We start from the raw sequence: 27,879 nt of genomic DNA, 5'->3' as shown, positions 1-27,879 counted from the left end.
TGAAACAGGCTGTTTTACAAAGTAGTTTCCCATCATTTTTGAGTGCTGAGATAGACTCTGGATAACAACTTATCTAGGTTGGAATAGTCTCAATGAACAGATCCACGCTTGAGCCAGGTTATCTTTATGATTTCTTTCAAACTTGTTTCATAAATCTATAAATTTGGTGTCAGTCGCAGTTAGATGACTGATGTACTCATTCATCTGTATCTTGTAGTATTATATCATAGTTTTTAATTTGAAATTTTTATTAAGTTTAAATGAAAATAACTATAAAAGTTATTATTAGTTTGTATCAAGTAACTCTTTTATAATGGCATGGATAGACACATATGGTAGATGACATTGATAGGCATATATGGTGGCATCGCTCTTAGTTATAGGAGCAGTTTCTATAGTCTTAACAAAGTTGCATTAAGAGTAGGCATTCTTTGTATAGTCCAAGAGTTGCTTTAGTTTTAGTGCCCTGACGCAAATGTTTAATGAATCTGTCTTATCTTTATGAAAAGCAAGACAGGTAGAGGCTGCTTGAGGAATATTTGTATACTTGATACAGAAAAAAGAATTACGTCTCTCTTGACTTCACTAAAATTCTATTTTTCACTCCCTGTATCTGGCCAAAGATATATAAGCATTTTATTTGAAGGAAGTAAGAGAATTTAGCAGACATTCACATGGTAGATAAATATGATACAAATGATTACAGGCATAAGTGCTGGTTTTAAAATAGACTTGGGTTTAATGTCAGCTTCTCCACTTATCAGCTGGTTATTTAACTTCAGTAGTCCCTATGTTCTTATCTGTAAAATAGGTATAACTTTACCTACCTGAGGGGGAAAAGAACTGATTAGGGAGAAGAGATTAAGTTCAAAGTGTTTCTTCTATTTGTGGTTTTATGACAGAATGTTAAATTCTGTGCAAATCATAAAATGTTAAAACTGAACAGGAACTGAGAACTCATTTGGCCCAATGCCATAATTGTATAAATGAGGAAAATGAAGTCTGAATAAGCTAAGAGCCATCTCCAGGATCACAGTGCAGTTGGCAGTGAAAGGCCAATGATTTCTTCACATATCAGGGAAAATTCATCTTAAAACAAGAATTGTAAAGATATTTTCATCAAAAAGTTTTATCTTATGGCAGATATTTCAAGGGTAAATCTTTCTTAGAGATACTGTGGGGAAATTATTACTCTGAAAGACCCTATTCTAATTTCAAGATTTTGTTAGAGTCAATATCATGCCATTTTTTAAAATTTTATGAAGTGTTGTAATTATTGCTCCATGGCAGAGCACAATATACATTTATTTTATTTGGCCAAGATGGTTGAACTTTAGTTTTTAGAAATAAAAAAATATCATTTCAGTAAATGTATGTTCTATTTTATAGATGTCTCCTGAAGAAAAAGTTTGTAAGTACTGTGGAGTCAGCTATCTAATTCTACATGAGTTTAAGGCTATGGAAGAAAAAGTAAAAGCAATGGAAAAAGAGATGAAATTTTATCAAGGAAGTATAGAACGTGAAAAGAGACTTCAAGAAAAACTACAGTCTCTTAGCCAAGATTTTGAACAGTACAAAATTGACAATGAATCCCAAACAGAAAGGTTAGAGTATGTTATTCTTTTCTATCATTTATTTAGTTTGGAAGAAAAGTACAGAAAATAGATTTGACTTTTGTTTTTCTAGAATTTCTCTATATCAAGTATAATTTATACCTTGGTACATTTGAATTTGTTCATTAATTATTACTGATTACTAAGTATAATTCCTAGACATAATCTGAATATTCCTTTGAGGCTGTGTTTCTATCTGAATCATTGGTGGTGGTGGTTTAGTCGCTAAGTCATAACTAACTCTTGTGACCCATGGACTGTAGCCTGCCAGCCTCCTCTATCCATCTGAATAACTAGAAACCAATTAATTCAGTAACTATAGGTTGAGATGGGTTGACTTTTACTTTTCTCCAGATTTATATCTTAATTTTATCATTAGAAAGTTTTGTCTATAAAAAATCAGGTGAATTTTGATAATTTTTATATCTAATATTTTTTTAGATGTCCTTGACCATTTAGATTTATAAATAAGGTTTCCATGTTATGCAAAGGTTGCCAAAACATTAAAACTGGCACATGATTCTAAATCAATAAAGTTGATTTTATTCCAGCTTTATTGATTTAGAATCATGTGCCAGTTTTAATGTTTTGGCAACCTTTGCATAACATGAAAACTTTATTCTATAAATCTAAATGGTAAAATCAGAGTAAAATCAGAGATTGAGTTCCTAATGCTGGTCAGGTCCAATCAGCAATTTATTCTGCCTAAAGACACCTCATGGAGCTTATATAATACAAAGGATTTTTGCTGTTATTTCATGACTTTTCCTTTGAATGAATATTTTTCCACTTTAAAATATTGACAGTTGATGTAATAAACAATGAACTAATGAATATATTGAACGTTGTATCCTTGTAGAAGTTTTCTTAAATCTCTTAGGATTAAGTACTTGTCTTAAATTTTATTACAAATTTAAATAATTATAGTAAATATCAGTTCTTAGTCTTTGGCTAGGAAAGTTTTGTTTTCTTGAATTTCAGGTCTGAAAAAGTATTTAATCATATTTGAGTGGAGAAATAAAAAAAATTAAAGTATTTAGTTTAAAATTTTAAATACGGAGGGTTTTTGCTTGTCAGATTCTTTTGTTTAGTGTTATAGTTTACTTTCTTTAGTAATTATATGAATACTATGTAAACATACAAAATAAAAGAAATATATAGAAGAAAATTCAAGAAAGTCCTTTTTTATTCTTCTGATTACTTTCACTGGAAATAAAAAGTAATACTTTTAATGGTTTGGTGTATATTTCTAGATCCTTCATTGTTCTTTAAGCTTTATTAAAGATATATTTTAAAAATATTTGTAATATATTATATTTAAGCTATGTAGTTTTAAAACTATTTTTCAATAGACTAGTTTTTATATATATAAAATATATATAAAATTTTATATATATATAAAGTTTTAATATATAAGTAATATATTAAAAGTATGTGTGATTTTTACCACTTAATTTTATATTCTGGAAATTGTTCCATGTTATACATATAGATCTATCTTATTCTTAACTGCTACAATGTCTTCCTTACTAAGAATATGCCATAATTTACTGAACCATTTCTCTTTTCAACATTTAGATTATTTCCAGTATTTATGACTACACATAGTATTTATATTTATATTCTTGTGTACATATGTTTTTCTATAGGATAAATTCCTGGAAGTGAATTTGCTGAAAAGAAAGTAAATGCCAATTTAAGACTTTGATGGACATTATTCCAAATTGTCCTTTGAGAAGACAGGGTTAATTTATATTTGGCCAATAGTTTATAAAGTGGCCATTTTCTTAGATCTTGTTAGTATTGGAATTTTCTTTTCTCAAATTTTCACTTTTTTTCTTGGTAAAAAAAAAAAGTTACTTCATGATTATTTAGTGTTTCTTTATTGCTGCTGCTGCTGCTATGTCACTTCAGTTGTGTCTGACTCTGTGTGACCCCATAGATGGCAGCTCACCAGGCTCCCCCGTCCCTGGGATTCTCCAGGCAAGAACACTGGAGTGGTTTGCCATTTCCTTCTCCAGTGCATGAAAGTGAAAAGTGGAAGTGAAGTTGCTCAGTCGTATCCGACTCTTAGCGACCCCATGGACCGCAGCCTACCAGGCTCCTCCATCCATGGGATTTTCCAGGCAAGAGTACTGGAGTGGGGTTCTTTATTGCTAGTGAGGTTGAATTTTTTTTCATATGTTTATTAGATATGTATATTTCTTCTTTTATGAATTACTTGTTCATATATATTGTCCAAATTTCTATGGTGCTATTTCTATGTTTTTATGTTAAGGAGTTTTTAATATAATATGGACTTATACTTTATTTACACATTGCTAATATTTTCTCATGGTTTATCTTATTGTTTATTGTATGTTTTTTGGTATAAATTAAAAAAAAATATGCCGAATTCTGGAAAGGGTTCTGTGTCAAGTCCTTTTGGTTGCAAACAACAGAAATTTGTTCTGGCTTTTGCTAACCTAGATTCAAGCAAGTTGAAAAATAACATATATTTAAAACTTTTATGGTATTGTTTTGGTAAGTCTTTTAATCTGTTTATTAGTTGGATTTATGATTTCGTGTTTTTTATTGTTCTTTTATAAATATTTATTTATTTTTTGTTCCTATACACCTATAAGGGCTTCCCTGGTGGCTCAGCAGTAAAGGATCCGCCTGTAATGCAGGAGATGCAGGTTTAATCCCTGGGTTGGAAAGGTCTCCTAGAAAAGGAAATGGCTACGCACTCCAGTATTCTTCCATGGAGAATTCCATGGACAGAGGAACCTGGTGGACTACAGTCCATAGGGTCACAAAAGAGTTGGAAATGACTTAGCAACTAAACAACAACACATCTATAACTTCTCTCATTATATACACCCCATATCACAGAGAAATATTTGTTATAGTTAATGAGCTTGTTTTGGTACATCATTATCACCGCAAATACATGGTTTTACATTAAGGTTAGCTTTTTTTTTTTTGCCACTTTATTCATTTTTTTAATTGGAGGATAATTGCTTTACAGAATTTTGTGGTTTTCTGTCATACATCAACAAGAATCAGTCATAGGTACACCCATGTCCCTTCCCTTCTGGACCTCCCTCCCATCTCCCTCCCCATCCCACCCTTCTAGATTGTCACAGAGCCCCTTTGATGTTGTAAATTCCATGGGTTTTGACAAATATTAAATACCATATATCTACCATTGTAGTATCATACAGAATAGATAATGCTGCCCTAGAGATCCTGTGTTCTGCCTGTTTGTCCCTCCCTCCCCTCTAAGGATGGGCAATCACTGTTCCATAGTTGTCTCCATAGTTTTGCCTTTTTCAATATGTCATATTGTTGAAAATGTCCATTGACAGAAGAATGCATAAAGAAGATATGGTACACGCATGCAATAGAATATTACTCAACCTTTAAAAAGAATGAGATAGTGCCATTTACAACAACATGGATGGACCTGGAGAGTGTAATACTGAGTGAAATAAGTCAAAGAAGGAGAAATACTATATGACGTCTCTTATATGGAATCTAAAAAGAAATGATGCCAATGAATTTACTTACAAAATAGAAACAGACTCACAGAGAATGAACTTTTTGCTGGTGGAAGGAGGTGGGGAAGGAATAGTTAGGAAGTTTGGGATGATTGACATGGACACACTGCTACTTTTAAAATGGATAACCAAAAAATACCTACTATATAGCATATGAAACTCTGCTTAATGTTATGTGGCAGCCTGTATGGGAGGGGTGTTTGAGGGAGAATGGATACATGTATATGTGCGGCTGAGTCCCTTTGCTGTTCACCTGAAACTATTACATTGTTAATTGGCTGTACCCCAAAACAAAACGGGCTTCCCAGGTGACACTAGTGGTAAAGAACCCACCTGCCAATGCAGGAGATACAAGTTTGATCCCTGGGTTGGAAAGATCCTCTGGAGGAGAGCATGGCAGCCCACTCCAGCAGTGTTGCCTGGAGAATCTCATGGGGTTGCAAAGAGTCAGACATGACTGAAGAAGAAAGAGAATGTCGTATGGTTAGAGTACTATAGTGTGTAACTTTCTAAAAATTGGCATCTTTCAGTTAGTAATATACATTTAAATTTACTCCATGTCTTTTCATGGCTTTATAGCTTGTTTCTTTTTTTTAGGACTGAATAATATTCCATTCTCTGGATGAACCACAGTTTATCCATTCACCAAACTGAAGGACACCTAGGTTGCTTCCAAATTTTGGCAGTTATGAATAAAGCTGCTGGAAATATCTATGTGTAGGTTTTTGTGTGGACATGTATTTTCAGCTCATTTGGGTAAATACCAAAGAGTATGATTACTAAATCATATAGTAGAAGTATGTATAATTTTGTGAGGAGCTACCAAATTGTCTTCCAGAGTGGCTCTCTCATTCTGCATTCCCAGCAGCAATGAATGAGAGTTCCTGTTACCAGATTCTCACCAACCTTTGGTGTCGTTGGGGTTTTGGATTTTCACCATTCTAATAGGTATGTGATAGTATCTTGTGTTTTAATTTACATTTCCTTGAAGACATATGAGGTTGAATATATTTTATTATGTCTGCTATCTGTATGTCTCCTTTTCTGAGGTGTTCGTTCAGGTCTTTTGCCTATTTTAAATCATATTGCTTGTTTTCTTATTGTTGAGTGTTAATAGTTCTTTGTATATTTTAGACAATAGTTCTTTATCAGGTGTCTTTTGCAAATATTTTCTCCCAGTATGTGGCTCATCTTCCACTTCTGTTGATATTCTCTTTTGTAGACCAGAAGTTTTAAAATTTAATGAAGTCCTGCTTCTTGTTTATTTCATGAATCTTGCCTTTGGTGTCATATTTAAAAAGTCACTGCTGTACTCAAGGTCATCTAGGTTTTCTTCTATGTTACCTTATAGGAGTTTTGCAGTTTGTATGTTATATCAACTGAAATATACATATATTTGAGTTGATATTTGTGAAGTGTGTATGACCTGTGTCTAGAATCCTTTTTTTGAGGATGGAGGAGGGGGCATGAGGATGTTGTCTAGTTGTTTCCAGTTTAAAAAGACCATCCTTGCTCCATTACATTGCTGTTGCTCCTTTGTCAAAGATCAGTTGACCATATATTTATTTGGTTCCATTTATGGATTCTGTCCTGTTCCGTTAATCTATTTGTCTATTCTTCCACCAAAACAACACTATCTTTAATATTGTGTAGCTTTATACTAAGTCTTAAAGGCAGATTTTGTCAGTCTTTCAACTTTGCTCTTTTCCTTCAATATTGAGTTGTCTATTCGGGATCTTTTTCCTCTCTATGTAAATTTCAGAATTTGTCCATATCCACAAAATAACTTATTTGGGATTTTGCTTGGAATTGAATTAAATCTGTAGATCAAGTTGAGAAGAATTGATGTCCTGACAATGTTGAATCTTAATAATCCACAGACATTAAATATGTCTTTTATTTAGTTCTTCTTTGTTTTTGTTCATATGAGTTTTATAGTTTTCCTCATATAGTTCTTATATATATTTCATCAGTTTGCACCTCATACCTACATTTTTGGAAGGCACTAATGTAAATGGTAATGATTTTAAACTTCATGTGTTCATGGTATGTAAGAAAGTTACTGACTTTTGTGTAATTAACTTTCTATCTTGGAGCCTTTCTAAAAGTACTTGTTAGTTCCAGGAGTTTGTTGATTTTTTCAGTTTGTTTGTATAGGTGATCATGTCGTCTGTGAACAAAGTTTAATTTCTTCTTTCCTAATCTGTATACCTATATTTTCTTGTCTTCCTGAACAAGTTGGGACTTCTTATACAATGTTAAATAGCAGTAGTTAGAGCAGACATCTTGTTCTTGCTCTCAGCAGGAAGCCTTCAAGTTTTCCGCTATTAAATATGACATGAACTGTAGATTTTTTGTAATTTTTTTTTGTCTGTGCTGCGCAGCATTTGGGATCTTAGTTCCCTCACGAGGGATCAACCCTGTGCCCCCAACAGTGGAAGCACAGAGTCCTAACCACTGAAACTTCAGGGAATTCCCTAAATTTTTTTTTTTATAAAAGTGAGGAATTTTTTCTTTATCCTAGTTTGCTGAGAGTTTTATCTTGAATGGATGTTGGATTTTGTCAAATGTTTTTTCTGTACCTGTTGAAATGCTTGTGTGATTTTTCTTTAGCCTGTTAATGTGATAGACTAATTGGTTTTTGACTGTTGAACCAGCTTTGATACCTAGAATAAATCCCATTTGGTTGTGGTATATAATTGATTTTTACATATTTTAATATTTTATTGAGGACTTTACTTCCATGTTCATGAGAGATATTGATCTGTAGTTTTCTTGTAATTCCTTTGTATGGTTTAGTATTAGGGTAATGCTGGCCTCATTAAATGAGTTGGGAAATATTCTCAATCTTTTGGAAGAGAGAATGGACATAATTTTTTCCTTAAATATTTGGTAGAATTTACCAGTGACTCCATCTGGGCCTAGTGCTGTTTTGGAAGTTTATTAATTATCGATGAAACTTTTTTGAAATTTTTTTTATGGTTAAGCTATGTTTAGATTGTCTGTTCTTGTGTGAGTTTTAGCATTTCTTCAAGGAATTGATTTATTTTATCTTGGTGATCAAATTTGTGGGCATAGAGTTATTCATGGTATTTCTTTGTAAAATTTTTTGTACTTTTTTCCTTTTCTGTTGAGGTATAGTTGATGTATAATATTATATGTTACAGTTGTATAGCATAGTGATTTATACTTTTTAGAGGTTACAACTCCACTTATAGTTATTATAAAATATTGGCTGTATTCCATGTTGTACAGTATATCCTTTTAGTTTATTTTATACATATTAGTTTATATCTCTGTATCCCCCACCTTTGTATTGTCTCCTTTTCTCTCCCTGCTGGTAACCACTAGTTTGTTCTCTGTGATTCTGTTTTCATTTTGTTATATTCATTAGTTTTTTGGGTTTTAGTTTCCACACATAAGTGATATGTTATTCGTATTTTCTCTGACTTATTTCATTTAGCATAATGCCCTCCAAGTCTATCCATATTGTTACAAATGGAAAATTTTCATTTTTTTTTATGGCTGAGTAGTATTCTATTGTATAACTATAACACCTCTTCTTTATTCATACATCTCTTGATGGACACTTAGGTAGGTTTCATATTTTGTCTATTGTAAATAATGCTGCTTTGAATACTGGAGTGTATGTATCTTTTTGAATTAATGATTTTGTTTCCTTTGGTTCTGTACCCAGGAGTGGAATTGCTGGATCATGTATTTTTAGTTTTTTGAGGGATCTCTATTGATGATTTCTCTTTAACTTCTGATATCAGCAATTTGTAATCTTCTCCCTTTTCCTTTGTTCACCTTATCTGAAGATTATAAATGTTACTGAGCGTTTGGTTTTATTGATTTTTTCCTCTGTTGATTTCCTACTTCAATTTTATTGACTTCTGGTGAAATTTTTATTGTAGTTATATAAATTATTATTATTTCTTTTCTTCTGCTTACTTTGGATTTAATTTGCTCTTCCTTTTCTAGTTTCCTAAAGTGGAAGTTTAAATTGCTGATTTTAGATCTTTCTTTTCAAATAAATGTTTTCAGTGCCATAAATTTCCCTGTAACCATTGCTTTTGCTACATCCCACAAATTTCAGTAAGCTGTATTTTCACTTTCATTTAATTCAAAGTATTTTTAAATTTCATTGTGATTTCTTCTTTGATATATCTGTTAATCAGAAGGGTGTTGGTTAATCTCTAAGTATTTTGGGATTTCCTAGCTCTTTCAGTTTAATTTCTAACTTCATCTCATTGTTAGATGTTTGAGTGCAGACATTGTATGATTTTTCATTCCTTTAAATTTGTTAAGATGTATTTTATGGTCCAGAATGTGTCTATCTGGGAGAATGCTTCATGTGAGCTTGAAAAGAATGCATTGTACTGCTGTTTTTGGGTGAAGTCATCTATGCATGTCAGTTTATATCAGTTGAGCGATGATACTATTGAGTTCAACTTACAGATTTTCTGCCTCCTGGATCTGTCCATTTTTGGTAAAAAGGTGTTAAAGTCTCCAACTGTAATAGTAATTAATCTGTTCTTCCTTGTAGCTCTGTAGCTTTTGCCTTACATATTGGGTTGGCCAAAAAGTTTGTTTGGGTTTCTCCATAACATCTTATGGAAAAATCTGAAGGAACTTTTTGTGTCAACCCTATATTTTCACGCTCTGTTGTTAAGCTCTCTTGTTAAGGATTGTTATCTCTTCTTAGAACACTGACCCCTTTATCATTATATAATACCCCTCTTTATTTCTGATAATGTTCCTTGTTTTGAAATCTCTGTCTGAAATTTCTTTTGTTTAGTGTTAGCATGATGTATCTTTTTACACCCCTTTATTTTTAGTCTGTGTGTGTCTTTATATTTAAAATGTGTTTCTTGAAGACAATGTGATAGTTGACCTACTCTGACAGTCTGTCTTTAAATCGGTGTATTTAAATCATTGATAATCAAAGTAATGACTGATATAGTTGGATTAATACCTATCATTTTTTGGTTATTGTTTTCTATTTGCTGCCCTTTTTCTTTGTTGTTATTTTTGTCTTCCACACTTTTTCTGTCTTTTGTGGATTTAGTCAAGCATTTAATATAGTTCCATTTTATCTTTTTCAGAATATCAGTTCTATTTCTTTTGCTCACTTTTTAAGGTGTTGCTTTAGAGGCTCCTCTGGTGGCTCAGATGGTGAAGAGTCTGCCTGCAATGAGGGAGACCCAGATTCAATCCCTGGGTCAGGAAGATCCCCTGGAGAAGGAAATGGCAACCCAGTCTAGTATTCTTGACTAGAAAATTTCATGAATGGAGGAGCCTGGCAGGCTGCAGTCCATGGGGTCCCAAAGAGTCAGACACAACTAGTAACTAACACACAGAGTTTGTGATATATTTTTATAACTAAGCCTGGTCAACTTTTAAGTAACACTTCACTGCTTTATCGGTAGTGCAAGTGCCTTATAATAGCTAAATATTCCTAATTTCCCCCTCCCATCCCTTGTATCATTGCTGCAGTTTATTTTACTTATAAATAAGCATACATAAATATGTATATATGTATAAATATATATGTGCATGTGTGCTCAGTCACTCCAGTCATGTCCAACCCCTTGCGACCCTATGGACTATATCCTGCCATGCTCCTCTGTCCATGGGATTCTCCAGGCAAGAATACTGGACTGGGTTGCCATGCCCTCCTCCAGGGAACCTTCCTGACCCAGGACTCGAGCCTGCGTCTTCTGTGATTCCTTGCATTGCAGGTGGATTCTTTACCACTGAGGCACCAGGAAAGCCCATGCTAAGCCTTAGTTGGCATTTATCCTGCTTGGTATTCTCTGAAGTTCCTGGATCTGTGGTTGGTGTCTGACATTATTATAATTTAGAGGAAATTATCAATCATTATTTCAAATATTTCTTCTTTTCCTTTCTCTACATCTTCTACTTCTGGTATTCCTATTAGGCAAATGTTATGTCTTTTATAGTTGTCCCAGAGTTCTTGGATATTCTATTATGTTTTTAATTTTTTCTTTGCTTTTCAGTTTTAGAAGCTTTTTAATTCTATTGTCATATCCTCAGGCACAGAGATTCTTTCCTCAGTAATGTCTATTCTAATGAGCCAGTTAAAGGCATTCTTCATTTCTGTTAAACAGTATTTTTTTTTAATCTCTAATTTCTTTTTGATTCTTTCTTCAAAGTTCAATGTCTCTGCTTATATTATCCATCTGTTCTTTATATGTTGTCTCCTTTTTGTATTACATCCCCTTTCACATTAATCATAATTTAAAAAAATTTCTGATCTGATCATTCTAACACTCCTGCTATATCTCACTCTAGTTTTGATGCTTGTTCAGTCTCTTCAAACTCCTTTTTTGCTTTTTAGTATACACTATAAGTTTTTGTTGATAGGTGGACAAGACATAAAGGTGTAAAAGGAATTGCAATATATACCTTTAGTAATGTGGTGGTAATGTCAAGGGAGGAGAAGTATTCTGCAGTCCTGTGTTTATGTCTCAGTCTTGTAGTGAGCCTTTGCCTGTGGACTGTGAACTTTACAGATATTTCTCAGTTGCCAGATCTTGCATCCCCCGACCCTGCCCTTAGGTGACACAGTATTTCTAGAATGAGCTAGAGCTGGGTTTTTCCCTTTGTCAGGTCAGTTAGGCTCAGATATTATCCCAGTAGGTTAAGGTCTGCTAAAATAGTTTCTCCTGAGGGAAGGCCGTGTTAAACATAATAGAAAGCTCTGGCATATTTAAAATATTTGCTATTCCCCTCCCTCTGACAGGAGCTCAATCAGGTTTTTCTTTAAATGTTAGGAAGTGTCACTTACAGATTTACTCTCTTCACTGCTTCAGTTGTGCTGCACACACTCTGATATGTTGTATTTTCATTTTCATTCAGTTCTGTGTGTTTTTGTATAATTCTTTAATTATCCTTTGAGAGTTTTTCTTTGACATATGGATTATTTAGAAGTATGCTATTTAGTTTCCAAGAGTTTATAGACTTTCCTGTCAGATTTCTATTAATGTTTTCTAGTTTGATTCCACTATGGTCAGAGAACATACTCTGTATGATTTCAACTTTTAAAATTTTGTTAAAATTGTTTTATTGCCAAAGATATGCATCTGCCTTGATGACTGTTCCATGGGTACTTGGGAAAAAATGTGTATAATGCTATTGTTGGGTGGAGTTTTCTAAAAGTGGCAATTAAAACCTGGTGATTGATGTTTTTGAGTTCTTTCACTTCCTTGCTGATTTTCTGTCTAATGAGTCTATCAGTTGCTAAGAATGGAATATTGGAAATTCCCAAATCTGATTGTGGATTTGTCTATTTCTCTTTGAGTTTTATAATTTTTGCTTCATGTATTTTGTAGCTCTTTTGTTTGGTATGAACATATCTAAAATTTTTGTTTTCCTGGATTGATTGTTGTATCATTATGTAGTATTCTTTGTCTCTAGTAATTTTCTTTGCTCTGAAGTCTGCTTTATCTGATATTAATATGGCAACTACTGCTTTTAAAAACTGTTTATTACATGGTATACTTTTTCCATTATTTTACTCTCAACCTACTTATGTCATTGAATTTGAAGTCAGTCTTATAGACAACATATTTTTGAAGAATATTTCTTTTTTACTCCACTCTGCCTATCTCTTTTAATTGGTGTATTTAGATTTACATTTATATTTAGGTAATTCTTTATATGTTAGGGTTTATGTATGCCATTTTATTTGTGTCCAGTTTATTTCCTCTGGTTCTCTTACTTCTGTTTCTCTTTTTACTTTCAGATTGGTTTGCTGAACATTTTTTAGGATTATATCTTGACTTATAGTGTTTTAAATATATTGCTTTGTATAGGTTTCTTAGAGGTTACTCTAGTTATTGCAGTATATATACATAATTGATCATAGTCTGTGGTTTAATTATGATGGTCTTAACATGGATTTCTTTGGGTTTATTCTATTTGTATAGAAAAGAATCTTTCCTACAGCTTATTGCATCTGTAGGTTTATATCTTTTGCCATTAGAAGTTTTCAGCCATTATTGAATATTATTTAATCATACTTCCTCTTTCTTCTCTCTTTCTTTGACTTAAATCTTATGAATTTTAGCTTTTTGTTGTTGTTTTGTCACACAGGTCCCTGAGACTCTGTTAATTATTTATTCTATTTTCATTCTTGTCCACATTGGGTGAGTTCTGTTGATTTGTCCTAACATTCTCTGATTTTGTTTTCTGTCATTATACTCTGCTGTTGAGCCTGTCCCATGAGGTTTGTTTCTTTTTTTCTTTTGCTTATTTTATCTTTCAGTTCTATCATTTCTACTTAGTTTTTTTAACTTATATTTCTTTGCTGAGATTTTCTATTTTTTTCTTTGGTTTCTAGAGAATTTTTAATTGCTTTTAAAAGAATTTTTATGATGGCTGCTTTATAATCCTTATCAAATAATTCCAACATCTGATTCATCTCAATGCTGGGTTTGTTGATTATCTTTACTAATTAATGTTATGATTTTCTTGGTTCTGGCATGATGAGTGATTTTCTATTGAGTCCTAATTGTTTTGGAAGTTACACTATGAGACTGGATCCTATTCTCTCTCTCTCTCTCTCTCTATATATATATATATATATATATATATTTAAAACACACACTCCCCTTGTTGTGGTAAAGCATGAAAGCCAAATGGGTGTGTTTGTTCAGCTTCCTGCTGTGTCCACAGATACTACTTTTCAAAAGTAAGGTTCCGGGTGTAGGGGTGGGGGGTGCTAAAAAAAACAAAAACAAAAGTAAGGTTCCCCCTGCCTTGTATCAGACTGGTGAAGTTGAAGTTAACCTATCACCCTTAGCCCCACTCACACCTTTCTGGCAAAAGTGAGTCACCGACTTGCAGGTTCTTGTGTCTCTGCATGGGAATATAAGATCAGTTCCCCACTGAACTCACTGACACCAGAAGGGGAGAACCAAAGAGCTGTCTTACACTTTTTTGTAGCAGGGTAGGGGCAGAAGTTTGACTTCTTTCTGTGTCCCATTGATACCAAAGGATGGGAGAAGTTAGGTGCCAGCCGGCTCTGATTCTGCCTTACTGATGCCATCTGGGAGTAAAGGCTCAGCTCCCTCCACATCCCACTGGCACCAGAGGATGGGAAGCAAACTGACTACTCTTGTCTCACACCACCTTCTTCTATCTCACTGATGCTGGGTGGGGTTAGAGGCTTCTAACCGAAACCCTCTGACAGGATATGTGTAGGGAGTCAGAATAAGAGTGCCACTAGTCTTGTTTTTCACTGCTTCCTTTGGTCTCTTTGCTGCCAATTGGGTTTGATTCCCCACTGGGCCTCACTGACACCAAGAATATAAGAAAAGTGGACTGTGTGCTCAGTCACTCAATCATGTCAACTCTGTATGACCCCATAAACTGTAGCCCGCCAGGCTCCTCTGTCCATGGAATTTTCCAGGCAAGAATACTGGAGCGGGTTGCCATTGCCTACTCCAGGGGATATTCCTGACCCGGGGTTAAACCCGCATCTCCTGCATCTCTTACGTTGGCAGGCAGATTCTTTATCACTGCGCTACCTGGGAAGCTCAAAATGGACTATTTACTACTAACAACTTGTACTACTTTGTTCGGATTCATTGGTGCAGGGTGGGGGTGGAGGCTCAGCTCCCCATTGACCCCATTGACACTACCCTGGTGGGGGGTGTTGGAGCATGTCTTGCTTCTACAGAGGGGAATGAAAGATCAGCTCCTAGCTTACCCCACGGATACTACACCAGCCAGGAGACTTGGAGTGCACCACCTGCATCAATAGGGCAGGGCTGTGGTGGTATGGAATATCAACTCTGCTCAGTTGTGTCTGTCTTGAAACTATGAGCTGGGGAGGTACAGTTTACAGTTGATATTTGGCTTGAGAAGGTGAATATTACCAAGATTGTTTTCAATTATTTAGTCACACTTTACCTGATCAGCTAAGTTGATCAGACTTTTTTTGAAGCTTTTTTTTTTTTTGGTCTCTGGCTGTTGGTGTTTCTGGGTTGGAACTTTCTATAACACTCATCTGGGATATATGGGAGATAATAATAAAACTCAGGAATCTCATTGCTTTGGTGTTTCTCAAATCTTGAAGTCAGTAGGCCACCTGCCATCTTCTTTTTGCCTTTCATGGTTTTGCTGTGCTTGTGTTATATGATATCAGGGTTTTTTAGTTAAGAGATGGACTTGGGAGTCGAAGAGCTACTCCATCTTGGTTGTGACCTTGGGTTGATTTTTTAGTAAAATTAAATATTGTTCTGAGTAACTAAGAACATTTTTTTTTAAGTAATGACTTAAAATTTAACAATGTTAATAGCTAGCTCACAAAAGTCAGTAGTTAGATATATGCATCACTACATGCCTGCTAAATAATTCCTTTTCAATTTCTCTTGCTTACACCAAATTGAGATGATCCATGGAAATTTGAGCAAAAAAGGATAGGCCTGTCTATAAGGAATTAGACTTAGGAGTTCTGTTGATAGTTGGCCATTCTCACAAATCAGGTAAGCTGTAGAAGTCAAGTCTAGACTAGTCAGCTCAAGGAAAGGGCATAGGTAGGTACCAAGGGTTCAGAGCCCACAGTTTGGAATCAAATTAATAGAGTGTAGAGACACTGAGTTTATAAATGAAGACAGTTGGAGGAATAGATTTACCTGGCTGGAGTAGAGGATAATAGGGTAAACGTGGCAGATTTTGTGAGTCATCATCTTCCTCTGCCAAAACTGCCTCCCTCATAGACCAGTTATGTCAGATAGTAACACTTTCTGCAGCAAATGGCTTACATGAACAAGGATTTGTTTGTTTCTTGAGTTAAGAAGGGGTGTAGGCAACTCAGAATGTCACCAGGGATCTAGCCGTTTCCATCGCTCATTACATCTTTCTCACTGAGTAGGCCTTCAGTCTCATACTGATCCCTTCATGATCTCAAGATGGCTTTTGCACTGCCAAATGTATACTTCTAGGCAGAAATATGAAGAGAGAAGCTGTCAGGGGAAGTGCCTGTGATAGGAGGTCAGAAGCTTTCCCACAACTGCCGGGTAGTTTGGGGAACTTACTTCAGGGAGTTGGCTTGTTGCTTTCTGAAATAATAGGTTCTGTTGTAAGGAAGGGGCTTCCCAGGTGGCTCAGTGGTAAAGAATCCACCTGCCAAGCAGGAGACGCGGGAGACCCAGGTTTGATCCCTGGGTCAGAAAGATCCCCTGGTGAAGGACATGGCAACCTACTCCAGTACTCTTGCCTGGGAAATCCCATGGACAGAGAGAGTCTGGTGGTCTACAGTCCACGGGTTCGCAGAGTCGGCCACGACTTGGTGACTGAACAGCCGTGGAAGTTGTAAGAAAGAAGACACTAGCAGGGCCTCCCTCTCTGTGCATTACATTTCCCTCCAGAAAATCACATATTCATGCTTGCTTTAATTCCCGAAGAAGGAAAAAATTAGTGTCTCAAGAAACTTATCCAGAGCTCCATTTTTTGTTTTTTTTAAGGTCTTTAAGATATCTAGGCTCAGCTTTTTCTACTTGTACCGTATTCTCTGTTGTTTATGGAAACAATATAAGAGGCATACATGTTAAAAATGTTTGGGACAATGGATTTGGGTAATCAAGATTTTATAGAACAAAGAACTGATGGAAAACTATAGCTCTCATTGTTTGCGCATACTTCTTAGACAAAGAGTTGGACATGACTGAGCGACTAATCACAGCACGTAGACAATTATTTCAAATACCTAGGGGCCTTCTCAAACATTCATTTCTCTCCAAGGATTCTTATTTACCTTTTGGGGCCAAGTGGGAATCTCTGCAGTGAAACAGAAGCTGTTACTGATGAGACTATATTTGGGAATGTGAGCATGGGGAGCACTGGAAAGAAAAGGTTGAGTACCATTTGGAAGAGCATTGGTTCTTTTCAGGCCACTGAAAATTGACTCCAATAGACACAGAGTGTTATTAGCAAGTAATTTAAACCTGGACATCTATTTCATGTTTCTCTTAGTCTAGATGTATAGATATGAATTTATTATACTGATATTTATATTATGGATTTCTTAAACATTGAGAAACCTGAACAATTTTTATTTATACCATGTAGTCCTAAGACCAGGTAATCTTTTCATTATATTTCCATTTTTCTCCTCTACCAGCACTAGATTGTGTTCCAGACTAAAGTACTTAGGCATGGAGAATACTCTTTTCCATTCTTCTTTTTTCTCTGTGGACACATACACATAGTAAATGCTAGAATTTGACAGCTCTTTTTTACTATTGGTATAAATAATGTTTACATGGGTTTCTCATTACCAGATCTGGCAAGGTTATAGAGACTGATATTTATTCAACAACATTAATAGACCTTTGTATTCATGTATATCTTTTATTACCAGTGTAACTTTGAAAGCTCTTCTGTGTATCATCATGTTGTTACTATAGCAACATGGTTACCAAAATAAGGTACACTTCTTCCTGCTTTGTGTTTTTAAAGGAGAGCTTTTTTCCCCTCAAGCTTTTAATTTACTCTGTAGAGTTTCTGTCCCAGACATTCAGTATCCCTTCTATTTATCTTTTCCCCTTTAATTTCCCTTACTTAAAATTAGTTATCGTTATAATACAAAATACAGTTTTTATTGGACTAAATCCTAGTGGGACAAGAATAAAGGAAGGGAAGCAGTGTATGATATTGTACAGACAGTAGAGGCTCAGCTATCGTTTAACCCCCGGCCTTGCCTGCCTCATAATCTTTTTGTACTTTTAGCATATAGCTTTTTTTTGGCCACACTGTGTGGCTTGTGGGATCTTTGTTCGCCAGCTAGGTGTTGAACCTGGGCTCTCAGAAGTAAAAGTGCCAAGTCCTAATCACTGGAGTGCCAGAGGATTCCCTCTTTTTGTGCTTTTGATTCTTCATTTATAAAATGGTCAGAGAAATAGCTACTTCACAGGCATGATACACACATTACTCTGTGCCTGGCAGCAATTCGGTTCTGTTTCACTTCTCTCACCTTTTTTTCCCTTTCTGTGTTTGTTAACCAAGGTTGATAGTGTACAGTCATTCATCCTGCTCCTCGCCACCATAGATATCATCACATTCCCATCTACTTGGTTTTTTTTTTACTTATTTTTAATTGGAGGATAATTGTTTTACAATGTTGTGTTGGTTTCTACCATACAACAATGTGAATCAGCCATAAGTATACATATATCCCCTCCCTCTTGAGCCTCCCTCTCACCCCACCCTCATCCCTCTAGGTTGTCACAGAGCCCCAGGCTGAGCTCCCTGTGTTATACAGCAGCTTCCCATTAGCCATCTATTTTACACATGGTAGTGTATATATGTCATATGTAAATGCTACTCACTCAGTTTGCCCCTCCTCTTCTTCCCCTGCTTTGTTCATAAGTCCATTCTCTTCATCTGCATCTTTGTTCTTGCCCTGAAAATAGGTTCATCACTACCATTTTTCTAGATTCCATATATGTGCATTAGTGATATTGGTTTTTCTCTTTCTGACTTAACTTCACTCTTTATGACAAGGCTCTAATTTATCCACATCACAACGGACTCAATTTCATTCCTTTTTATGGCTAAGTAATATTCTATTGCATATATGTACCACATCTTTATTCATTCATCTGCTGATGGACATCTGGGTTGCTTCCATGACCTGACTTGTGTAAATAGTGCTGTGATGACCATTGGGGTACATGTATCTCTTTGAGTTAATGTTTTCTCAGGATATATGCTCAGCAGTAGGGCTTCCCTGGTGGCTCAGATGCTAAAGTCTGCCTGCTGTGTATGAGATCCAGGTTCAATCCGTGGGTCGGGAAGATCCTCAGGAGAAGGAAATGTCAATCCTCTCCAGTATTCTTGCGTGGAGAATTCCATGGACAGAGGAGCTTAGTGGATTATAATCCATGGGGTTGCAAAGTCAGACACAACTAAGTGGCTAATACTTTCACATGCCCAGTAGTGGAATTGCTGGGTCATATGGTAGTTCTTTGTTTAGTTTTTTAAGGAATCTCCATACTGTTCTATACAATGGCTGTATCAATTTACATTCCCACCAACAGTGTAGGAGGGTTCCCTTTTCTCCACACCCTCTCCAGCATTTATTGTTTGTAGACTTTTTGATGATGGTCTTCCTGACTGGTATAAGAAGATACTTCATTGTAGTATTGATTTACATTTCTCTAATAATGAGTGATGATGAGCATCTTTTCATGTGCCTCTTGGCCATCTGTATGTCTTCTTTGGAGAGATGTCTATTTAACTCTTCTGCCCATTTTTTTGATCGGGTTGTTTTTTTGATATTGAGCCCATGTGCTGTTTATATATTTTGGAGATTAATCCTTTGTCTGTTACTTCATTTGCAAATATTTTCTCTTATTCTGAAGATTGTCATTTGTCTTATTTATGGTTTCCTTTGTTGTGCAGAAGTCTATAATATAGTACTTATATTTTCAAACAAATCATTTAACAGTAGGGTAGGTACTGTCTTATTTTATGTTTTTTGTTGATGGTTGTCCTTAAGTCTTGCCTTTTAATATGTCAAAGTCCTTGAGGGCAGTAACTGTCTTTATCTCCCTCTGAATAACCCATAGGACCTAGTACCTAGTGGTGGATACATGGGCCTGCGTGCTTAGTCACTCATGTCTGACTGTGACAGAGGAGCCTGACAGGCTGCAGTCCATGGGATTGTTCATGCAAGAATACTGGATGGGTTGCCATTTTCTACCCCAGGGTATCTTTTCGACCCAGGGATTGAACCCACATCTCGTGTCTCCTGCATTGGCAGGTGGATTCTTTACCACTGTGCCACCTGAGTGTATGGGAGGTATTTGCTAATTTGCTGAGTGATTGAGATATATGATATTAATCATGAAGCCATGGTTTTTGTAATGTATTTCATTTTTATTTTACCACTGTACATAACATAGAAGTGTTTTCTGGAAGGTACTCAGGCATATGTGATGTTCTGTATTATAAATGATATTCATGTCAAGAATGGAGAAATGGAACAGTATATCTCTTGCTGCCACTTCTGTTTTCTGTTAACAGTAAATGCATGTAGGCTTCTAAATGGCTGTCTGCCACGAATTGCATCATTTACAATGGCTCTTAATATGCCTCCTGGCATTTCAGTTTCTGTCTCAGCAGGCAACCTCACTCATGCTGAATGCTTTAATATTTGTACCCAGATAAATGCTTAGATTGCTGTGAAAGATACTCTCACTTTGCTTCTACATGTTTCAGATGAATGTCAATGACACATTGGAAAGCACATCATTCAAACATAATTTAAAATATTGAATCATAACAATTTCCTAGAATTTATATTCCATTTTTCTGTTAATGGACATGAGTTTTTATATTGAGTTTTGTCACCTGTATATGATTACTCCTGGGTTTTATCATTCTCTGCTCTCAGAAGAGGAGAAATGTATTTTACCTGCTGCCAGCTGGCGCCTTGTGGAATACCTGTGCTTGAGTTCAGAGTAGGGAGCAGAGAAACAGAGAGAGGAAAAATGGAAAATGATTTATGATATTTTCCTTGCCCAAATTCCAGATGGAGTATGGCAAGGAGCCTGGGAAGAAGGAAAATACATATTTAAATGTGGTATTAGCTTTTAATTTATTAAAGCTAAAGAGAACAAGAAGAAATTTTATTTTGTAATTATACATTTTTAATGTATCAGTTATGCAGAAGAACTTAACATACATCTTTTTAAAGCTTTTTTTTTTCTTCAGGATCCTTTGTGTTTAGACTCATATTGTATGTGAGATAAAGGTAAAAGAAAATCACATTTATTTTCATGGGAAACATTCTTTTTCAAATTATCTATTAGTAAAATAGTAGATTGGTTTTCTTTTCAGGGAGCAAGACTTCATATTTAAAATCAGTATTCATAAATATTATACATTATTTTTTAGATGTTTTGTGTGGTCATCAGAATCGTACCTATGAATTCTGAATTCTCTATTGAAAACTACTTGAAAAAAAGGAGAAACCTGAATGATTATATATTCTGCTTTATTGGTATATTAACAGAAATACCCTGGTTATTACTCAAGGGAGATTACTCAAATAACAACTCATATAATTATATGTACTTTAATCCTAATGTTGGTCTAATTTGGAATCATTTTTCTCTACTAGAAAATTTTAAAAAAGTTTAAATGGAATATAATTATTGTGGTAAGGTGCTGGGATCAGGGTAATCCTTCTGCCTCTCCCCTTGCCATTTGAATAAAAATCTATAGATAAAGATTTAGGTTAACTCATTCACTCATTTATTCATGAATGACTCATCACTTTCTAATTTTTTCCTAGTGGTATATCTTAAGAAAAGTATTTGAATATTCATTTGTATTTATTTTGTATCATTCTGTAATTATTTTGACAAACTTAAGAGTTGTTCAGTCCATGTTCTGTCATTAACAGGCAAATAAGAGTTGTGATAACAGTGAACATAATGATACAAGGAGGGAATGGAAAGAATGTCTTCATTTTCAGTATGTTATTATATCTAGTAACATTCTGGATGATGAGAATGAGATGGTTGGATGGCATCACCAACTCAATGGACATGAGTTTGAATAAGCTCCGGAGTTGGTGATGGACAGGGAAGCCTGGTGTGCTGCTGTCCATGGGGTTGCGAAGAGTCAGACACGACCAAGTAACTGAACTGAACTGAACTGAACTGATTCTGTCTAATATGCGATCTAAATTTATGTAGCTTTTCTCTCCATCTAATGCAACTATCCAACTGAATCCTATTGATTTAGAGATGGTCAAAGGAGGTAGGAGAGTTTGGAGTAGGAGAGAAGGGACAAAAGAGTTGGTCAACACTTAGTTAAAAAGCAAGTGTACCATTAGGAGGCAAGACCAATCTTAACAGCAGAATATATCCCAGACTTAGGCTGAGACTGAAAATACAACATGGCTCAGGAAAACTAGTGCCAAATTCACAACACTTTCACTAAGCCATGTATAGATCTGTGATTTATGTTTTGTTTATCCTTTTGTTAATAACCTTGGTTTTGTAAAATAAGTAAATTTGTGAAATGAAATTAATGGCTTTCTTTTGATAGTAAGTCAGAAGATTTTGGAGAGGCACAGAGAGAGTAGCAAAAATAAAATGATTAAAAATACCTATTTATTGATAGAATATCCAGCCATCTTGGGGGCTGCTAATCTGAGGAAAGATAACTAGCTCAACGTGCTGTGTTCTTTGCTCCTTTCCTTTTGCTTAGATTTATTTGTTTTCTCTCTTTCTCTAATCTTTTGCTTTTAACCTGTCATTTTTTTCTCTTAAGCTGTGTCTGTTAAAGGCAGACTTTTCTTGGAATATTTATCATTATTGTTCTTCTGTGTCAGACTTTATCCAGTGTTTTCAGGTCTTTCTTACCAGTGTCATATTCCAAACACAAGCCTGTCTCTTTTTCTTTTTTTAACTTCATGAAAAACTAGAATATGAGCTGAAAAACATATTATGTTCATGCCTCTGTAAAAAGAAACATTATTGTAACCTGTTTTAGAACTCTTATTTTCTGAAATAGAAAGTTTATTTTCTTGTAAATGTTGAATCCTAGATTTCTTTATTAATATTGTTTTCTTTGGCTAGATATTTTATTCACTCATATCTTTACATCTAGACGAATAGGTTATAATTTTCTCTGTTTCCTATCACTTTTAGAGGAAAAAAGTTAGCTATGGAAGTAAAACTTAAAATTGTCAACAAGTTAGAAGCCAACCATTTAGTACCTCATTTATACTATAATATTAGCCTACGGTTTTACACTGTTGTGAGAGGGAAGTCATAGCTCAGCTCGAGAGCTTTCTAGCGTTGATAGCAAGAATTATACTAAAGAAAAATATGTTTCATATAATTATGAGCATGTTTTGTTTGTCACAGTAGAAAAAGAGAGAAACACCAATAACCCCCTGTGCTTCTTTCCTCCAGTACCTTTCTTTTGCCCAAATCTGAAGCCAGTTTGGAAGGAGTTAGAAGGAGATGAAAGAGATTTGCTGTGGAAGCTAGAATATTAAGTGCTTTGGCAAGCATTTGTATTTTCTCTCAGGAGGAAAGGAGCGGAGCAGTATGCCAAATTCTTACAGTGCTGAAAGACAGAGACTAACTGGGGTTGATTGTGCAAACATTTTATGCCCATGAAAATAAAGTTTCTTGAGAATTACCACTGAACTCTTTCCCTCTGTGAAGTCCTGGGTTTTGTGAGGGGATTAAAAAAAAAAAAGTATGTTTGGGAATATGTGTAAAGTTAATCTTCTGCTTAACTTTCCTTCATGTGCATAACATTTTTAGCTGCAGTTCACTTCCCTTTCTTGATAAGGCCATTTCCCACTCCTCAATTCCTGTCAATCTCCAGTAAGTATCAATTTAATCAAGACAGAAGTCAAAGTACAATATGCAAATAAAAATCCATCTTCCAAAGTGATATGCAAATAAATAATCACACGCACAAAATCAGAGTAAAGTATGGTCAACTCCATGTCAGTAGCAGGATAGGTTCAAATCCTGGCTTGATCTTTGCTGGTTGTATGGCCTAATTCAGCTTGCTTACCTCTCTGCCTCTTCATTCCCTTGTCTGTCAAATGGGGCTGGTAATGAATTAACCTCATAGGAGTATTGTGATGTTTCATGTAAATATTTAAGCACAGTGTCTGGCACTTGGTAAATGCTCAGTGGAGTTCCTTATTTTGTTGTTATTGTTGTCATTGTTATAAAAGTTTTCTGAACTGTAGGAAAAGATGATTTTGAAAAATAAACATTTTAATATCAATACAAGGGCAACTGTATTGTATATAAGTTGTATATATAGTGTATAAATTGTATATTGTATATAAAGCAATATAAAGTAGCATACTGAACTAACTCATTTATTTAAATGCCAAAATTAAGAGAAGTGAAATCTCACCGTTTGTAATTGACCTCAAAATTCAGCATTATTTGCCAAAAGCAATCTAATTTTAATACATATTCAGTTTTAATTCATTGAGTATATATAAATAATAAAACCAGGATGACAAAGCATTATGTGCTTAATACTTCACCACTTCGATTTAATAACCCTTAACCTAATGTTAAGGGTTATTTAATTAACCCTTAAGGGTTATTAGGTTAACCCTTAACCTAATGTTAAGGGGGAGCCTGGTAGACTGCCATCTATGGGGTTGCACAGAGTCGGACACGACTGAAGCAACTTAGCAGGAGCAGCAGCAGCAACCTAATGTTGGGTTTTCTAGGTAGAGCAGTGGTAAAGAATCAACCTGCTAGTTCAGGAGACACAGAGACGTGGGTTCTATCCCTGGGTCGGGAAGATCCCCTGGAATAGGAAATGGAAACCCACTCTAGTATTCTTGCCTGGAAAATTCCATGTACAGAGAAGTCCATGGGGTCACAAAGAGTCAGACATGACTGAGCACACACACACAGCACAAACCTAATGTTATACTTTTTACTTACTTCTAAATGTAAATAGTTCGTACTTATTCTGAAGTTGTAAGTCATTATTAAATTAATGTTTCCATCATAAATAATGCAGATAAACTAAAGTGCATTCTTTTGTTCCAACTGTCAGAAATTCCTCGTTAGTATATTTGGAGTCAGTTAAGTTGTAATATTACATTATATTTATCAGGCAACTCTGAGGTGTCTCTATGCTGTTAATTGAGATCAGCATTATCAGTTCACCCCTGATATCAAAGAGCATTTCTTTGACAGAAGGTATGTAAGAAAAAAGGCAGCAACCTTGAATATGGGCATTTATTTTCTAAAAGCATGTTTCTATTTTACCAAAGCACAGTGCAGTATTTATGGGAAACTAGATAGACATCTTTATATTTGTTTATACTGTGACACTCCAGAAGAACCTTTTTTAAGTTATATAAGTTTCAGGTAAACAGAATTATGATTTGACATGTCTATACACTACAAAGTGATCATCACTACAAATCTAGTAACCATCCATCACCATACAGTTGACCCCCTTTACTTGTTTTGCTCACCCCTCAACATCTTTCCCCTCTGATAACCACTAATCTGTTCACTGTATCTATGAGTTTTTGTTTTGTTTGTTTGTTTTATATTCCACATATGAGTGGAATCATAATCATAAGCATTTCACTTAGGGCTTCCCTTGTGGCTCAGCTGGTAAAGAATCTGCTTGCAATATGGGAGACCTGAGTTCGATCCCTGGGTTGGGAAGATCCCCTGGAGAAGGGAAAGGCTACCCACTTCAGTATTCTGGCCTGGAGAGTTCCATGGACTGTGTAGTCAATGGGGTCGCGAAGAGTCGGACACGACTGACCTACTTCCACTTTTATTTCACTTGGCATAATGCCCTCAAGGTCCATCCATGTTGTCACAAAATGGTAGGATTTCATCCTTTTAGTTGTTGAGTAGTAGTCCATTGAGTGTACATACCACAGCTTCTTTATCTGTTTATCCTTCAGTGGACACTTAGGTGGTTTCTTTATCTTGGTTATTGTAAATAATACTGTAGTAAACACAGGGCTGCATTTATCTTTTTGAATTAGTGTTTTTGTGTTCTTTGGATAAATACCCAGAAGTGGAATAGCTGGGTCATGTGGTAGTTGTATTCTTAATTTTTTGAGGAATCTCCTTTCTGTTTTCCATAGTGGCTGCGCCAGCTTATAGTCCCACCAAAAGAATATGAAAGTTCCCCTTTCTCCACATCCTCTCCAATATTTGTTATTCCTTGTCTTTTTGATAATAGCCATTCTAACAGGTATAAAGAGTCACCTACAAATTGGTGCTTGCCATCTACCTCAACAAGAATCAAATTATGAGCCACTGCATCTGTTGACCTTCAATACCCCCGAAAGGAGTTCAGTATGGAGATCAGGAATGATGCACTCTGTGCTCTGAGAAAAACTGGTGGAACAGGAGATAGATACTTTCAGGAGACAATTTTATGAACCCAATTCTTGCATCTCCAAATATCTAGAAAAGCAGTCAAATCCTTCATGGTGACATCTGCTCCTCGTAATATTCACAAGACTAGCAGAAATCTTTTGCAAAATAATATGAGGATGATTGCATGTACCAAAATCACGTATATACTGACCTTCCCCGCTACCTCTTTGGAGCCGTTTCTCAAAGCTGAAATGCTGTCTCCTGGGCTATAGTCCTCAAATAAAACTTAACTCACAACTCTCATGTTGTGCATTTTTTTTTCAGTCAACAGAGGTGATACCTTATTGTAGTTTTGATTTGCATTTCCCCGATGATTAGTGATACTGAGCACCTTTTCATATACCTATTGACTTATTTGTATGTCTTCTTTGGAAAAGTGTCTGTTCAAGTCTCTTGTCCATTTATAAATCAGGTTATTTGTTTTTTGAGATTGAGTTGTATGGATTTCTTATATAGTTTGGAAATTAACCCCTTATTGGATATATGATGTGCAAGTATTTTTCTCTTCATCCATAGGTTTTTTTTTTTTGTCAATTTGATGATAGTTTCCTTCACTGTGCAGAAGCTTTTTAGTTTAACATAGTCCCCGTTGGTTTATGTTTGTTTTTGTTTCCCTTGCTTTTGGAGACAGGTGCACAAAAACATGGCTAAGACTAATGCAATGAGGTTACCACTATGTTTTCTTCTAGGAGTTTTATGTTTTCACATTTTACATTCAAGTCTTTAATTCTATTGAACTCAGGCCTGGAGTCAGAATCGATGTTAGGAAACAAGCAGGAGAGAGAGGACGGAGGAGAAAGGCTTGAGGGCAGGAGTCGAGTCTCTAAGTGGGGGAATCACATGGCAATAGTTATGAAGTAGAGTAAGCACTGACTGATGCTCTCAATCAGTGAAAACATCTATAAGTTGAACTGTATAGGCGAAACAAGATTCTAAAGGAGAGGACTGATAGGAGGAGAGGGTTCTCCTCACATGTTCCTGAATTTCAGTCTCTGTGCAAGTTTCTTAGTGACTTCTGACAGAACAATCTTTCTAAAAGGCAAATCTGATTCCTGCCTCAAATCCTCCAGTGCCCTCTAGCACTGAGGGAAAAGTGTACATTCCATAACATGGCTCATATGATCTTCAGTTTGCTCTTAATTGTTTTCACTCCACAGGAACCACCAAGAATTAACCAGAATATGCTCTTCTCTCAAGCTTCTCTGGTTTGGCTAATACCCTTCTGCAATTCCTCACTTGTTAGGCCCTCCTCTGCCCTACACTAACCCTAATTCATCTTTTACCAATATAACTTCCTTGACTGAATTCTTCTCTGTGCTTACATAAAATTCTATGCATGCCTGCTGTTATAGTACTTAACCTTTAGTGCCGGTTAACCAACCAGCAAGTCTTCTGAATTAACTGAAGTTTTTTGATAAATGAATAAATGAATAGATGAGACTGAGTGGAGAGAATTATTGCTAATATTTAGCCTGGTTTGATGGTCAGGTTGTTTGAAGTGCCTCAGGTCCGCTAATGATAGCTTCCTGTTTGCAGTAAAGTAGCTATTCAAAAACTTTCAAGAGGTCTTCCTTAGTCGGCTTCTGTTTTTCAGTAGAGCCCTTTGTGGGATACTAGAGCCTTGTAAGGTCAAGATATATAGGAGAATCTCCGTTACTGAGGGGCTCTGGAATTCTAACTATGCCTTTGCTGTCAGGGGAGGTTTCAGGTTCTAAATTTTGGAGAGTAGAGAAGTCTAAAATGATGTAGTTTTGTAGTTTTGTC

The 27,879-nt window shown here is 35.5% G+C and overlaps 1 protein-coding gene across 3 annotated transcripts in view; it reads left to right on the top strand.

Annotated features, from left to right (window-relative positions):
• Positions 1–27,879, top strand: part of LEKR1 (leucine, glutamate and lysine rich 1) — a 214,911-nt gene that overhangs the window by 23,796 nt on the left and 163,236 nt on the right. For 2 of the 3 annotated variants that reach the window (XM_061417727.1, XM_061417712.1), the window contains exon 3: positions 1,390–1,604. The exons of the other annotated variant lie outside the window; for it this stretch is intronic. In XM_061417727.1, coding sequence (XP_061273711.1) covers positions 1,390–1,604 — 215 coding nt within the window. The remainder of the gene's footprint in view (positions 1–1,389; positions 1,605–27,879) is intronic. 3 annotated transcript variants of the gene reach the window in all.

This window comes from Bos javanicus, chromosome 1 (genome assembly GCF_032452875.1).
Source record: "Bos javanicus breed banteng chromosome 1, ARS-OSU_banteng_1.0, whole genome shotgun sequence".
Lineage (NCBI taxonomy): Eukaryota > Metazoa > Chordata > Mammalia > Artiodactyla > Bovidae > Bos > Bos javanicus.
The sequence above is the reverse complement of the archived record's forward strand: the minus strand, read 5'-3'. Positions and strand labels throughout refer to the sequence as shown.